At 34.3% G+C, this 15,741-nt stretch overlaps 3 protein-coding genes across 6 annotated transcripts; 1 reads left to right on the forward strand and 2 right to left on the reverse strand.

Annotated features, from left to right (window-relative positions):
* LOC18613103 (piriformospora indica-insensitive protein 2) lies at positions 4,084-6,291 on the forward strand. Its single transcript, XM_007050163.2, has one exon. The coding sequence runs from the start codon at positions 4,696-4,698 to the stop codon at positions 6,097-6,099; it is 1,404 nt and encodes a 467-aa protein (XP_007050225.2). The 5' UTR covers positions 4,084-4,695; the 3' UTR covers positions 6,100-6,291.
* LOC18613104 (CRIB domain-containing protein RIC7) lies at positions 7,036-8,598 on the reverse strand. Its single transcript, XM_007050164.2, has 5 exons — positions 8,409-8,598; positions 8,186-8,324; positions 8,013-8,116; positions 7,798-7,894; positions 7,036-7,690 (listed from the first exon to the last, which is right to left on the reverse strand). The coding sequence occupies exons 2-5, from the start codon at positions 8,247-8,249 to the stop codon at positions 7,245-7,247; spliced, it is 711 nt and encodes a 236-aa protein (XP_007050226.1). The 5' UTR covers positions 8,250-8,324; positions 8,409-8,598; the 3' UTR covers positions 7,036-7,244.
* Positions 9,508-15,159, reverse strand: LOC18613105 (TBC1 domain family member 15). 4 transcript variants are annotated; one of them, XM_007050165.2, is made up of 12 exons: positions 14,998-15,159; positions 14,401-14,551; positions 14,179-14,274; positions 13,267-13,370; positions 12,338-12,522; positions 11,809-11,931; positions 11,632-11,720; positions 10,974-11,079; positions 10,356-10,453; positions 9,984-10,238; positions 9,816-9,899; positions 9,508-9,727 (listed from the first exon to the last, which is right to left on the reverse strand). In XM_007050165.2, the coding sequence occupies exons 2-12, from the start codon at positions 14,524-14,526 to the stop codon at positions 9,713-9,715; spliced, it is 1,281 nt and encodes a 426-aa protein (XP_007050227.2). In that variant the 5' UTR covers positions 14,527-14,551; positions 14,998-15,159; the 3' UTR covers positions 9,508-9,712. The 4 variants fall into 4 exon arrangements, with proteins under 4 accessions (XP_007050227.2, XP_017981359.1, XP_017981481.1 ...); XM_018125870.1 differs by having other exon boundaries at positions 9,537-9,727; positions 14,401-14,540; XM_018125992.1 differs by having other exon boundaries at positions 9,537-9,727; positions 12,338-12,465.

Genomic DNA, 15,741 nt, shown 5'->3' on the forward strand with positions numbered 1-15,741 from the left:
TAATATTTATAATAAAAATATTAAATGAAAATTTAGAAATATACTAATAAACATGCTTGTTTTTATCAATAAAAAAATTTACCTAATTTTTGTACTTTTATAATCTATAGAAATTGTTATCGATTTTACACACGCAAATATACGTATCGAATAAGTAATATAGATATTAAAAATACTTGAGAAAGGTAATATATTAAAACTTAAGATTATGAGTTCATTCAATATTTCATCTGATACCAGTTTCTCCTATTATTTACATTCATTCGTGGTTTTACTAATTTGAAATCTAAAGTTATATACAAGTCTCCATCGATATGCTTGCACAAATACCTAATTTAATTGGGTCACTATATGTTTATAATAATAAATTATATAAAGTTATAGCGTTTTAATTTGGCTATGTATGACAATTAGCTTATGTCTACCCGGATTACGAATTAGATTAGCTAAATGACGTGAACATATATTATTCAAATCTTAGTCTAATTTAAAATATTTTTATCGAGTCTCAATTAGATTCATAAATCAGTTAATTATTGACCAGACAATAAAAAATATTAAAAGTAAATTTGAATAAGCAAAACTATACATATTCATAATAAATAAAAGAGAAACAAATATTCAAACTGTATGTTGAAATCTACCACAATTCTAGAAAAATAGTTTAGTTCATAATATCTACTAACAACTTCATCCAAATAAAATTAACCATTAATCCAATTCAAGAAAAAAAAAAAACACAAGAGTAGAGAGAGAAAACTAATAGTTGAAGCTTTAATCTTGATTCTCCCTCAAATTCTCTTACTTTCTTGACTCTTTTTCTCCAAAAAAATTACTTGCTGCCTCCTCTTTTAAACTTTTAAAAAAGATCTTTGCTCAAAATAACTTAATTTCTAAAATTCTTGTCAAGAGTTTTATTTTTGGAAAACTATGCAGTGTCAACTTTTGAAAAAGATCCTTGCTCCAAAGAACTTAATTTCCAAAATTCTTGTCAAGAGTTTTATTTTTGGAAAACTATGCAGTGTCGTTTTTCTAGTGCTGTAGCACTGGCTTTTTGACGATTTTTCTCTATGATCCTGTTTGAATTGAGCAAATTCATTAACATGAAAGTTGTAGCATTATCTCTTAACTTTCTAATGGTTCAATAATCATGCCAATTGGACTTTTGGAGTGAAATATCTGCTCAAAATACTGCATCATGTTCAGTCTGTGCAGACTAGACCAAGATCCATTTAGAACTGGGCAAAGTGATGAATATCAAAGTTGCAACCCTTCCGCTTATCTTTTTAGTAGTCTAAGAATCACCTCATTTGGAGTTTTTTAGATAGAGTTATGATCAAAATACCACAACATATTCAAAAAATTCTATACTTAATTATCCTTACTCGGTTCACCTCAATGAAGTTTTATACACTTCCATACTTTCAAAATAAAGACTAAATTAGTGATGGCTTAAATTTGGACTTTTAACATCAAAATGAGTTAAAATTATTAAAATTAAAATATTTCAACATGTATTAAACTTAATAATGAAAAGCATAAAAAGTACCTAAAATTACTTAAAAACACAAGAACTTAGTTATTTTAAATAATCAAAATGCGACAAAATAACTTTATATTATAAAGTTATCAAACATAAATATAAATTAATATTTTTAATAGCTTCATTTTGCACCCTCATTCACGAATAAGGATCTAGTTATGAATTATAAATTTATAAATGATAATTCAAAATGTATTATATGTAATAAAAAAAATAACGGATGGGAGTTGACTACTTAACTTCACAGAAAGAAAAAAAAATGAAAAAGAAAAAACATATACCAAAATATATTAGCTCTTTACTGTGGAGACTTGCAAAAGAGGAAAGTATGGCCACATCAATAAAGGATTGGTTTATTCTAAAGATCGTGACACTAAAATATCTACACTCAACGTAAATAAACTTTATTTTTTGAAAATTTATATTAACTTTATATAATTCGTTCAAAAAGCTTAGAAGGTTTGATGAAATGAGTATCAGCAGGGGAATCATGCGGTTTAGGTCATGCATAACTACAAATTAATTACTAGTAACAATTAAGAATCTTTTTGTTTACTACTGTACTACCATAATTGTAGTTTTGAATTTCACCTGGCATTCCCATTTTTGTTCTTAGACACCAGAATATTGTTTTTGGGATTTTTGTTTTGTTGGCATGGCATATGTGAAGCTATTAGACATGCTGCCTTGTTTTGAGTTGAAAACAGGAGTCTTGCAAGTGGCCTGTTGCAGTATTAAAAGTGAGAAACACTTCACACTCCTACACAGTTTATATAATATCAAATTTAGCTGATGAGTTGTGGGCTGGCATTCTTGCAATTGTATCCCTGGGTTACAAGTGTTTACGCTCCTCAATTGATCCATCAAATGGGAGTCAGTTCTTAAGTTTATGTTGTATTTTAATTTGTAAATAGATTGAGCTTTCAAGCAGGTCAGTCCAATTTTATTACTTTAATCATGGCCTAATAAATTAATCATTTTTTTAATTTTTAAAAATATTAAAAATTTTATGTCAACATCTATCAATGCTACGTCAGTATTAATCAACAACATGTTGTTCTAGTTAATATCATGTCAACTTAATTAAATGTCATTCTGCCCGCTTTAACAGAGAAATTTTAATAATATTAACGATTTAACTGATATTAATAAATTTTGCAATATATGAATGATTGTGAATAAATTAAATTTAATATTTTAATAGAATACAAGGGCTAAGTACAAATTTTGATCACAGATTGTCATAGAATTATACGAGATGTACAACTTTAGTAGTAAAAAGTGTAAAATACAAAGCCTCCTACCTTTTTTTTTTTTGAAAGATACAAAGCCTATTACCTATTAATAATTAATCTAGATAATACTTAATTCATACTTATTTATGTATTTGATTCTATAAAAATTTCAAGCACATTTTCATAGAAACAACACTTAAGAAAAAACATTGAGCAAAAAGAACAATAAAAAAAAAATAACAAACCAATACCATTGAGGGTAAGCCACAGATAATATAAAATTGGTGTAGTAATTGATTATATAATTAATTGCAATAAAATGGGTTTTTTAAAACGATAAAGCACTTTTGACTACTTTTAAATACTAAACAAAGATATTGATAACACTTACATTCTCTTTCCTCTTCTTTCTGATTTTTTTGAATTTCTTTTTAATAAACAAAATTAAAATTGTCAGCTTTTCTTCTTTTCCTTTTTAATTTAAGAGAAGTAATTACAAACTTTAATAAGATAAATATATTTCGTCAGCGGCAGCCCACCAAGGATTGCAGGGCAAAGATCCGCACTACAGTGGATACCTTTCTGGGAGGGAGATAAAGACAGCTATTATTAACAAAATTTTACAACTCTAGCAGGAAACTGTCGTCTCTTCCGTCTAATCAATAAATCCTTCTTTCACAACACAAACGTGGAAAATTGATTACCATCCGTCGCTCATTTTGTCCCACTCCCACACGAGCCAGCCATCACCCCAAGAAGAAATAAGAAACAAAATGAAATTATTAATACTACTGTGCCTACCATCGCCCTCTTCTGCTTACCTCGAGATATGAAAAGAAAAGAAAAGAAAAACAGTAAAATTTCTCCACTCCAAGAAGTAGTGACTAAACGCGACAGCAAAAAGTTACAAAAGTTAAAAACCAGAAAACGGACCCCACCGGCCACTGGCTGGGGGTTGCAGAACCGGGAGCGAAACCGCACTGTCAATGGACTTCGCATGCACTGTCATTTCCGGAAACGATCTTCCGTACAAAATACACGTGTCATATGTCTACCAGTATAATCTCGACACGTTTCAGCATACAGGCCTCCTAACTGGTCAGTTAAATGTCCCTTTCATGGGACATTGAGACAGTAAGTCGGCGGCTGCGGCGCGTCACTGTCGGCTTCCCGCGGATACCTTTTTTCCGCAGGTTTTTCTGTCGGCTCCTCTTCGGCTAACCTTTTTTCTTTTTCACTGTTACCCAAGTTAAAACTTAAAAACCAAAGGTCCAGCTTTTTGTTGCGTCGCGGGGTGAACTCGAACGCCTTTGGGTTGCACGGGTGCTTGAGTGCTTAGATGATTGGTAGTTTATGGAGGGTTCAAATCGTTATGTCTCTGGGCCTCCTCTGGCAATAAGATAATTGGTTCTGGTACCAAGTCCCAAGTTTTGTGTTTTTACAAACAATTGGTGAAGCTATATGTAGAACCAGGATTTATGAAGTCCCTCTTGCTGAATTTACCCGCATATCTCTTCTCCCTAAATTTTTCTTCTTGTGCATTTCGTTCAAGCACTTAACAAATTTGCATAAACTGCCGAGGCTTTGTTTTTCTCTTTGCTGTTTACTCGAGCACGAATGGGGATTGGGGTTCAAGTTACACAAGATAAGGAAGAAATTTTGTAGAGGGTTGGTCAGAGGGTCAGAGCTAGGTCGTCTTGGCAGAGCCAGTCTCAGTCTGCACTACAGTCCAAGGCATGTCCATTGGGGTAAATTCACAATATCTGCACGCCACAACTAAGCGCCAGCCCAGCAGAACAAAATCACCCACTCTTTGCTTTGATCCTCCCAACCTAACACTTCCCACAACAAAATAGCAGTACTGTGGTTTTCTCTTCTCTTTTCGCTCTCAAGATAACCCACTAAACCAAGAAGAAAATGGCTGTTCTATCTACTTCTTGTTTTCCCATTTTCAAGCTCGTCTTTCTCTTCACTCTCATGTCCGCTGCAGTTACTATTTCATTGCAACAGGAGCAACCTGTCCTCAACTCGGCTGAGCAGGACTCAGTTTATCAAGTTCTCTCCTCCATCAACTCAGCCATCCCCTGGCGGACTCTCTTCCCTGACGACCTCTGCTCCTACCCTCCACATGGCGTCGTCTGTGATTATTTTTCGGACCCCACCACAAACAACATTACGGTTCACATCACAGAACTAAGTTTCGGCTACGTTTCGGATTATACACCGAACCCTGCTTGCTCTCAAAACTCCACTTTCAGCCCTCTCCTCTTCACTTCCTTCAAACATCTCCGCAAGCTTTTCTTCTACCAATGCTTCACTGGAACCCAAGTTTTTGTCCCTGAGATTCCGACAAGCTTCGGGTCCTCTCTTGAAGAGCTTGTCTTTATAAATAACCCAGCTTTTGTTGGTCCTCTCAGCGGCATTATCCGTAATTTCACAAGTTTGAGGAGGGTGGTTTTGATTGGAAATGGAATTTATGGGAGTATCCCAGATGGGATGGGTGATTTAATAAACGTTGAAGAGATTGCACTGTCAAGAAACAAGCTTAGTGGACAGGTTTCTGTTAGTTTAGCTAAGTTGAAGAAGCTGAAAGTTCTTGACTTAAGTGGCAATGACTTTGATGGAAATGTCCCTTGTTCAGTTGGTAATCTCACTCAGCTTTTGAAGCTAGACTTGAGTTCAAATGCGTTTTCTGGTAAAATCCCAGGGAGCTTGAGTAACTTACAATGTTTGGAGTTCTTGGATTTGAGTTTTAACCGTTTTGGTAACTACGGGGTTCCTTTGTTCCTTGCTGAAATGCCCAGATTAAAGGAGGTGTATTTGAGTGGAAATTTACTTGGAGGGGATATACCAGAAATATGGGAGAAACTAGGGGGTATTTTGGGGATAGGATTTTCTGGTATGGGACTGGTTGGGGGAATTCCAGCTTCCATGGGGGTGCATTTGAGAAACTTGTGTTATTTAGGACTTGACAATAACAAGCTCGAAGGGAAAGTGCCTGAGGAGTTTGGGTCCTTGGAGTTTGTTAGTGAAATCAATTTAGAAAAAAACAATCTGAGTGGGAGAGTTCCTTTCTCTGCTAAATTTACTGCTAAGGTTGGTGATAAGTTAAGGTTAAAAGGTAATCCGGAACTGTGTGTTGATGAGAAGTTGAGCCGTGGTAAAAGCATTGGCAGCAGCTTGAGGGAATTGAAGAGATGCAGCAAACCAGACATTCCCAATCCTGTCCTCTTCATTGGGGGTTCTCATCATTCAGGGCCGTTATCATCTTCCTTTCATGTTTTGTTGCTGTTTTGGGGAGTCTCGGCACTTCTGCTTTGATATGTTTATCATCAAAGAGCATGGACAAACACTGACAGATTTTACACAAACAAGTTATACTGACTTGAATTAATAGGGACTTCTGGGATTTATTGGCACTGTAGTGCAGTGGGTAAAATTATGTAATTACTTGTTTGTTTTGGTCATGAGTCAATGAAAATGAACAGATAGATAAACTTATTCGGTTGCCAATTACCCACTTCCTTTATGTTCTTTATATATATTTTTATATAATTTTGCAGATTTGGAGTCTCTTATGGTGAAGTATTAGTTTCAGATAGTCTTCAAGTCACCATTCTATTTTAGAGATGAAACTATGGAGGGGAAAGAGATAGGCGGCAGGTTTTAGTTATGGATCAGCTTGCCAATTGATTAGATATTTAGGAAAGATAAACAACTCTTTTCAACATATTTTTGGTGTGAGATTTGCTTCAATTAACCCTTCTCTTCAATTTTAGTTTTGGTTTTATGTCTCTGGAGGGAGAGGAGATATCAGATTTGGCACTACGGGCCTTTGGCAGCAGGACTCGATAAGGAAACTGTCAATATTTTGGGTCCGTTGCCTCATTGTGGAATTCCCTCCTAACTAGATTCTGGTTCAAGCCAGTAAGACATACTGAGAGAAAGCGTCGACTGATGTAACTCTGGAGAAAAAGCTGCTGTTTTTGAGCATTAATCATGATTCATGAAACATTAACAATGTTACAGGGACAAAAGGCAGCTAGAGTCGCATTGCAATTGACATAGACATGAACAATTCATTATCAACCATCCGAAAAGAAAAAGAGAAAATAATCATCTAGCCATGCATGATCAGTTTGATCACCATTGGCAACCCATCTTCTGATCATGATAGTTAGAGTCTGACTAATTAAATTACCGAATAATTGAATGATGATGCAAAATTAATACCTAGGCTTTGAAAATTTTCCTTCATTGAAAACTGAATCAGTTCCAAATTCCAACAATTAATTTCATGGATTTTTTTTATCATAAAAGGTTTCCCTAGGTGGGGGAAAAATGAATAGAAAACCAACAAAAAAACAAAAGAATGTAACTCTTTCTTCGTTAATACTAAAGCAAAAGAGAGTCTAGCTAGTAGCTACCACTGTTGACCGAACAAAAACAATGCCACCAACATTTTCTCAGGAAACCCCATTGTGTCCGTTTCCTTCCCCTTCGTCAAAACCTGAGGCATTACTAAGCCGTTCCTCTCGGGCATTAGATGCAGACCCTGACTCTGATCCAGTATCCAATTCATGGGTTCTAGACCGCCTGGAGGAGGATCCGCCGACAGACGAGTCTTTAGACTTTTTCCGCCGGCTTTTCTTTGGGATGGCAGGGAGGTCTTGCGAGGTTGAGTCAGTGGCATGGTTTGGATCCTTGGGTTTTTTAGACTTGGTAGTATCTGAAGTATCCTTGGAAGAGTTTCTGGAAGGCTTCCTTGATTGCCTAGGTTTATCTGATCTTTCCTTTATTGAAGACTCTCCTGTACCATTTGTGGATGAACTGCGCCTCGATGATTTCGGCAGTTCTGGCATGTCTCTTGATGAAGAAGTTTGACCCCGTGAACCTTTTCGGCTGCTTGAATCTGTACAATTATACCAATACTAATCAAAACGGAGTTACGTACCAGAAATGAGAAATGATGCACAAAGTTGTTCTGCTTCAGTTTGGAAACCAATATCGATATGGTACCTTGAGACACCCATTTGACATTATCTTCCTCCCGAACTACTCCCTCGTTGGCTAAAGGTGCTGATGCAAATCCTGGTGGTGATTTAAACTCATTCATCTGCACATGACAACAGCCATAATATATGCTCCATATCAATCATGTTATCTCTAATCAATGTGACAATGTATGACAAGATGAAAACTTGTATAATCATAGAAATAGTAGTTCAATTTACCCAGCTAGGTGCAGAATTTACAGATGGGCCATCCCATCCTATATGAGCCACGTGCTTTACATCTGTCGGGAAACCAATCTGCATTTCAGGCTCTTTTTCATTATCTGCAAAAACAAGTTTGACCTTGTGTCATTATTAGCAAGAAAAACCAAACCAACCATGCAATTACGTACCAAAAATTTGAGAAATGTATCTAAGGCCTTTGAGCAGGCCCTTCATCTTATTGTTTGATGACATCTTAGTTTGCTGCTCTGGCTTTGATCTAAACTAAAGCAGCTTCTAATGGAGGTGGAATAAAGTCAAGCTTCAAATCTGAAACAAGAGGTAAAAACCCATGTAAACTTTCCTGGTATCCAACATATAATTTCTCTCTTAGCAGTATAACATTTATCCCACCTTGCGAGGACAAGTACACATTTTATGATGCAACCAAGTGCACCAGGGAGGTTAATTATTTTTTCGAGAAAATTAAAAAAATTTAAAGAAATGGGAACATTTATTTTGTTCCTTGAAGCAGAGGATAGAGGAAGAAGTGGAATTCAGAGGGAAAAAAAGGAAATTAGATCAAAAACATTTGATTGTTTTTGACAGAGGTGTAATTAGGGTTGTGGTGAGGAGAAAAGGTAAGAATTAGCAAGGCAAATTCTGTTTAAAGCAAAACTTGCGTTAATTCAATGGTGGTGCATCATTCTTAGTTAAGACTCGTCAATCTAAACCAAAAGTTTATCGAAAATTTTGGTACCATGAGACGAGAGATCTCCTTTTGTCCAAATACTAAATTTAGAAAGGTTGTTAACAAATTGTCCAATTACTAAATTTTTTTATGTTTGCTTAATTTATACGATACAACATATTAATCCGTAAATTCAAGTGCATTTCGTGTGGTAATTATCCATTTCATGCATCATAGTTTATCTGTAATATTAGAAAGTGTGATCCCATGATACTAATCATCTCTGCTCATAAATTTGTTACTATCGTTTTCAAAGAGGAGGGCTTATTAGTCGAACAAACTTAATTATTTATTTTGTTTCTATTTGTTACCCTATGAGTATTAGACAGGATTTCTGATTCCAAATCATACTACTTCCTGAGAAATAAATTCACAAGCTTTACATTCATATTTTTCATTCACCCAGACACCAAAAAATTAGAAAAAAAAAAGAAAAGAAAAATTCCTGTCGTTTATAGCATATACCCTCAAGTTTCTCATTGGCAAAAGAATTTTGTTATTTGTAACTGTCAGCTTTTTAAATAGGCATGTTAAGATAATAATTATATAAATTATCCCCGTTAGAATTATATTACAATATTAATAACTAGACTAGATAGAGTTAAATTGAATAAAATTAATTTTATATAAATAATTCTTTTCTATAACATACACAAGTTAAATTTCTTTATAAACATAGACGATATGATTAAAAATAAAATAAAATTTTTTTATGTTAATTGCAACTTTTATTATTTAATAATCTTGACTTCTATAAGGATAAAATTGAAACATGAAGGCTCATAATTCCACAGAATCATGTCATCAAAATCTTATACAGCTTTCAAAAATGGCATGAATTAACATATATGAACAAGGTGGAGAGAGAGAAATGAATGTGACTTAAAAGACAAAAACATACCCAGAATACATTAAAATCTTAAAAAAAAAAATCCGAGTATAGAAATTGATGTTTGATAAGCTCCAACTATGACTTCTTGGCCTGCATGCACGAAGGCAAATGTCAGAATCAGTGTATCCATCTAACTAAATATTCTGATGTAAAGAAAGAAAGTTGGTACAAAGCCTACCTTCTTCAAGTACTTGTTTTGAATCTTCAATGCCTCTTTACATGCTTTCTTAGCATCCAAATTTCCAGTAATATCACCCATTATCTGGGAAAAGGCTTCCATCATCAGAGAAATGTTACTGTTACTGCACCCTGTGCACAAAAGAGAAATGGAGAGAGAGTACAGTACCTTGACAACATCATCCAAACCCTTTGCCTCCTTTAAAATTACTTTATTCTTGGACTCAAGAACACTTGCAGCAAGATAAACAGCAAGTGCACTGTTTTTATCAGTATGTCCATTCTTCACATTTATTCTTTCAAACTTCCCATACTGCTTTAGCAGCTTCTGATCAAATGTTTGTGCACTGTTGCTATCTGAAGCTGTACTCGGCAGCTCATAGGATGAGAAGATATTAGGGTTGTACTCCATTGCCCACATCACCTGGAACCAATCTGTGTCTTAGGATAAGCACAAAAAGAAAAGGCCAAAACTGAATTTTCTAACAAAATAGAGCCCATTTCTAAGAGAGACCCAATCAATACAGTTCTTTCCTCTCACCTCCCAAAGATACAACGCATCAATAAAGGAGAATTCTCTCCGGAAAAGTACCATCAGCATGCGAAATGCAAACAAATACTCCCCACCATCTAGGTCCTCTGTCACACAAAATTAAATGAGATTTCAGTTGAAGAAAATAACAATATAAACTATGAGAATGGCAAGAAAAAAATTTAAAACAGAGAAATGTTTACTTTAATCCATTCGCATTTATAATAGCAGAGTGTTGTGTTCTGGGTACTATTGATGTCTACCTAAAGCATAGTCTTTTTGTTCTAATTTTCTTTCTTTTCTTAGCTGGGTAGGGAATAAGTTATTCATCAGAGTTTTTAATCCACTAAGTAGAGTGACCCTAGCAAGTTTCCAAGCTGTAGTCAGGCTTCTCTAATCTCACTGTTCAAAAGGCATAAAAAACAGTTTGGTGGGGGCCCCCTACATGTCAGAATTGCTCTCTCTAGTATTAAAACATAAATATTTAACAACTGACTCTGTTAGCTGGCTTTCTCTAATGGTGTGAATTCTCAGAAAAAGTTTAAAATAAACAAAGGCCTACGTCAATATGGAGTATACTATAAATAGAGCTAATTTAGAAAAATAATGGGGCAAAGGAATGCATACCAAGGTGTTGATGAAGCTTAGGGTCAACAGTTCTAATTACTTGTGAAAGTGTACTCAGCTGGGATTGCACTCCTATTGAATTTGTACTGCACCTAAAGTTTTCTCTCTGTTACAAAAACAAAATCAGAAGTCTGACTTATACTTTAGTAGATATAAACCATAAGCATTATATAAGCAATCATGAAAGCCAAAGTTTTACCTGACTCTTCCCCCATAAAATAGTGTGTGTATTTTATACACAAGTATTACCACATAGCAAATAAAAGACACAAAATTAAATGAATCTTCCCCCTTTAAATAATCTTAATATTTTACTGAACTAATGGATTATCTACATTCAAATCACCATCTAGAACAAAAATCTGCAGCAGTTTGAGTAAGCATGTACTGCATACTGTTTTAATCACCATACCCCTGACATAAGCACAGAGCACACTACATCCAAACCATTGTAAAAAAACAAGACCTTCGTTATCCAAAATGATGAACCATAAGCAATCAATTCTTTCAACTAAATTAACCAATCATAAAAAGCCATTTGAACAGAATAATGATTCATAAACCATACAAACTACTTCCAAGAAAATAAAATACTAAAAGATGGAGTATCATTGATTCAATTATTCAATCAACAATCCTGCAAGAAATAAAAGTATACCAGTTTCCGCATTGCACGCTCAAAACACCAAAATGCATCTGCTTCATTTTCAAGAAGAATTACCATTGGAGAGCATATGTCATTCATTCCTGCTCATGAAAGAATCAGACATAAATGTTGCAGAACAAGAAAACTTGGGCTCGGTAATAATTAATGCAATCAAAAGCTACTACTCACCTTGTACATAACCAATATCATCGTCTACCCAAGAATAGATAGCAAGAACATCCCAAAGTTTTGCCTGATTAGTTTCATTCTCATAAAAGGTAAGTGCTCGATCAGTTCGAACAACATCCAAACCTACAAGCCAAATATATCAAGCAATTAAGGACCGTTGAAATTTTAACAGAGCTACAATAATATTTATCAGATAGATGCATACATGATCTAAAACCACAAAAGGAGCACTTTATAACAAGCATGCTTCCTCAATAAAGTTTTTCTTATGATTAACACAACTTACAACATAAAATATCAATAAGCATCTATGGTAGAAATTTACAAGTATCAAGGCCAGAAAAATGGTATCCTAAAAAGAAAAGGTTACAACCAAGTATGAGCCAGGCCTAGTTAAAGCCTTAAAGGATATCTACTGAACTTATTGTTGTAATAAAAGTACTGAAAAAGGTTGAGGAGTATCACAAGAATCAACATAAAGTACATGGAAAATCCATCACTTGAGCATTAAATTATGCACCATACGTACCGATTTGGTGCAAGGAAAGCATCCACTGAGCCACTTTCTTGTCTGCAACAGCACTGGTTACATGCCAACCTCCATCTTCGATTGGTTGGCCATCATCAGTGATGATTGGTGTCGTAATGAACTTTCCACTACCAATAACAGGAACCATATTCTGACATTCAGTCTTCCACATGCCATACCTCTCCCTAGGATGGTTAGTGTGATAAATTGAGTCAAAATGTCCAACTTAGGAAATGTAAAAAATGGATGATAAGAGAAAGAAAAAGGTCAGCATTATTGAATGAAAAAAACACTAAATGGTTCACAATAACTCATACTTTAACATGGCTAAATACCTAAATGCTTCTTCATAAACAAAATTACCTCAAAAATAAGACTGCATGGTCAATGGAAAGGAAGCTAATTTAAGAAGCTGGCTCAGGCATAAATATTCATATAGTGAACTATTTTAACAGATATAAACATACAAGTATAATAAATTCTTGATGTTTGATATAAGCAGTTTAACTTTCAACAGATACAAACACACAAGTATAAGCAAACCACACCAATGTAAACATACACAAGTAGATATCAGTTACTCCTCAGGTGGTAGAGATGGTTAACAACTTCAAAATAACAGATAGAAAAAGACCAGTTGAATAAACTTACTAGTTCTACATACTGAATTTAAGACCAGTTAAATATCTATATAGTGAACTATTTGAACCAAAATATACCATGTGAATTCAGTACTTTAGGACACTTAGAGGCCCAATCAACAGTTCCAGGGATATGGAAACTTTAATCAAGTCAAGATCTGGAGTGCTACTAAAATTTAGAAGTGAAAAAAGAAAGGACACATTGAAATCATGAAGAATTTATACTTCTTGAGATGCTAAAGTCAATTTACTAGTTCTACATACTGAATTGTAATGTAAAGTTTTTACCTCCTTTGCTGTCTAAGCTGATTTCGATCTTCAAAGCTACTATTAGGATCAAAGCAACCTAACAGAAACTCCCACACCAACCCTTTGATTGAAGGGTGAATACCCTAGCATAACAAATCAAGTAAAACTAACAATAATAAATTCTCAATATTCAATATAAGTTGTTTACCTTTCAACAGATATAAACATACAAGTATACTGAAATCACACCAGTGTAAACAGCACAAGTAGATATCAGTTATTACTCAGGTAGTACAGATGGTTAACAACTTCAAAATAACAAAAAGCAGAAGACCAGTCCAAGAACAGTCATGAAAAAGAGACAACTACATGTACATACACACATGTATATGCATTCATGTAGACATATGCCTGTAATTAGTTTGGCAAAAAGAGGAAGAGTAATAAGATTGCATTTCTATTCCTTTATAATTCATAGGTTTGAGCTACATATAAATTTAAAAATTGCAAAGTTTAACGTTATTATATTTTTGTGTTAAACACCTAAACTTACCCACATATATGCTAATACATGATGCAAGAGTAATTCACTAAATTGAACCCTATCCACATCAAACTTACTTTGCATTCATCTGAAAGCTTATTTACTTCTCCATAAATTCTTGAGGTTTTCACAAGCTTAAAGAAATTTTGTACTGATTTTTTTTGGGTGCTAACATAACATACTCATAGAGGTGATCTCATATTGAGCAAAATTCCAGAATTCCAATAAAGTTATGATTGAATATGAGTCACATGTTAGAAAATCTTATCTATAACCTAGGGTTTTTGTTAAATTACTAATCCTAATTCAATTTCCAATAGTCTGTGTCTTTTCTTTGGTTCAAATTGCATATATAAATAAATGCAGTCAAGCAACATAATTATAAATAGAACTAGAAAGAAGCATACCCCTCGTTGGATCCGTCTAAGAACTTTTGCTATATCCAGGTGACCATCTTCAGAGAATGCAGCATGCCATCTTCTTGCACTGAGAGTTTTCCCTGCCTGAGAAAATAGGTAAGTACTGGAAGTGCATGACCCATACAATGATATACGTCTAGTAAAAAAAGGCATACAAACAGAATTGAACTGCAACTTGAGTAAGAGAAGCGGTAAGTAAAAGATGCACACCCTGGGCCTAAAGCGGGTCTTTGGAATGTCGGCTTTGCATTCTGGTCTTACGGGATAGAAGGCCTCCAAATCCTCTGTTCCAGCATTTTTGCCAAACATCCCAGCTATTGCCTCCCAACCAACCATTTAAATCAGTGACCCTGATCATTTACTGCCCATTAAACACAATCAAACTAAAGACATTTAACGATACTCAAAATATAGAGAACTGTGAATACAATCATTATGTCATTGCCAGTGACAAATAGAAAGGATGAAATGGTGAAAAAGATCATCACAAAAATAAAAAAGAAAAACATGTTGGCATCCGTAAATTCATGACTTTCTCATTTGAATGTCAAATCAGTTTTCATTGATTCATTCCCTTAAACACCCAGATACCTCTTCTTTGAATCATCACCACACCATCAATTGTAGATTCAAATATTCCTCAAATCCTAAACAACCCACCACCCATTTTAGAACAAACTCTTCCTCTCTGCCCCTGTCATAGAAGATCCACATACCAATACAAGGAAACCAAAACTGAATTCTGAAATAAGAGAGACGCTCAACATTGCATCTTTACATTTTATTTAATAGCTATATAGAACTTACATGTAGAGTGATGAATACAAATACAAGGAGCCAACTTTATATTGCTGGGAACGGACTGGATACGCTACAATAATTCCTTCATGGAAGCTTTCTTTTATTCTTTTTCTCGGAGACAAGGCAATGAAGAACGACGCAGAGGAATTATTGGTAAGACAAGTAAAAAAGGTTTCTTTATTTTAAACGGTAAACTTTTGTTGTCCTGTCCATGGGGTGGGGGGGCAGCGGGCAACTGGCAACTATGCTTTTTCTTTTCCTTTCTCCCAAAGCGGCAAATGTCTGATTTTGACACCAACCTTAATTCTAGCCACTTTCCCATCTTTCATTTCCCATGCCAATTTCTCATCAATACTCTTCTTTACCACTGCCTTGGACCTCGATCACTTGTTTGTAATTAGACCTGACTCCACTAATTAAAATTAAAATATCTTGTAATTAGGTTTGAATAATAAAATTACTATTTGTCACATGCTCTGATAGTGGTCTTTATAATCCAATTTAGATAGTACAGATAGTGATCTTTTAAGTATTCCTTATTGAAATTAAATTATAAATAATAAAATTTTAATATTAAATTTTAATTTTTGACATAATGTATAAAAAACTCTTAAACTATTCATGAAAATTTAAATAAGTCTTTATATTTTTATTGCATTTAATCAAATTCTTATACTTTTATTTTGAATCAAATAACCTTTATGATTTTTTTTAGTCAAATAAATCCTTGTGACTAATGATTGATTTAGT

The sequence above is a fragment of the Theobroma cacao genome, chromosome 1 (assembly GCF_000208745.1).
Source record: "Theobroma cacao cultivar B97-61/B2 chromosome 1, Criollo_cocoa_genome_V2, whole genome shotgun sequence".
Classification (NCBI taxonomy): Eukaryota; Viridiplantae; Streptophyta; class Magnoliopsida; order Malvales; family Malvaceae; genus Theobroma; species Theobroma cacao.

Coding starts and splice junctions, on each gene's coding strand:
- LOC18613103 (XM_007050163.2), top strand. CDS start 4,696: ATGGCTGTTCTATCTACTTCTTGTTTTCCCATTTTCAAGCTCGTCTTT.
- LOC18613105 (XM_007050165.2), bottom strand. CDS start 14,526: ATGGTTGGTTGGGAGGCAATAGCTGGGATGTTTGGCAAAAATGCTGGA. Junction 14,275..14,400: donor AGACCCGCTTTAGGCCCAGG/GTGTGCATCTTT, acceptor CTATTTTCTCAG/GCAGGGAAAACTCTCAGTGC. Junction 10,239..10,355: donor ATGCGTTGTATCTTTGGGAG/GTGAGAGGAAAG, acceptor GATTGGTTCCAG/GTGATGTGGGCAATGGAGTA.
- LOC18613104 (XM_007050164.2), bottom strand. CDS start 8,249: ATGTCATCAAACAATAAGATGAAGGGCCTGCTCAAAGGCCTTAGATAC. Junction 8,117..8,185: donor ATACATTTCTCAAATTTTTG/GTACGTAATTGC, acceptor TTGTTTTTGCAG/ATAATGAAAAAGAGCCTGAA. Junction 7,895..8,012: donor TAAATTCTGCACCTAGCTGG/GTAAATTGAACT, acceptor TGTCATGTGCAG/ATGAATGAGTTTAAATCACC.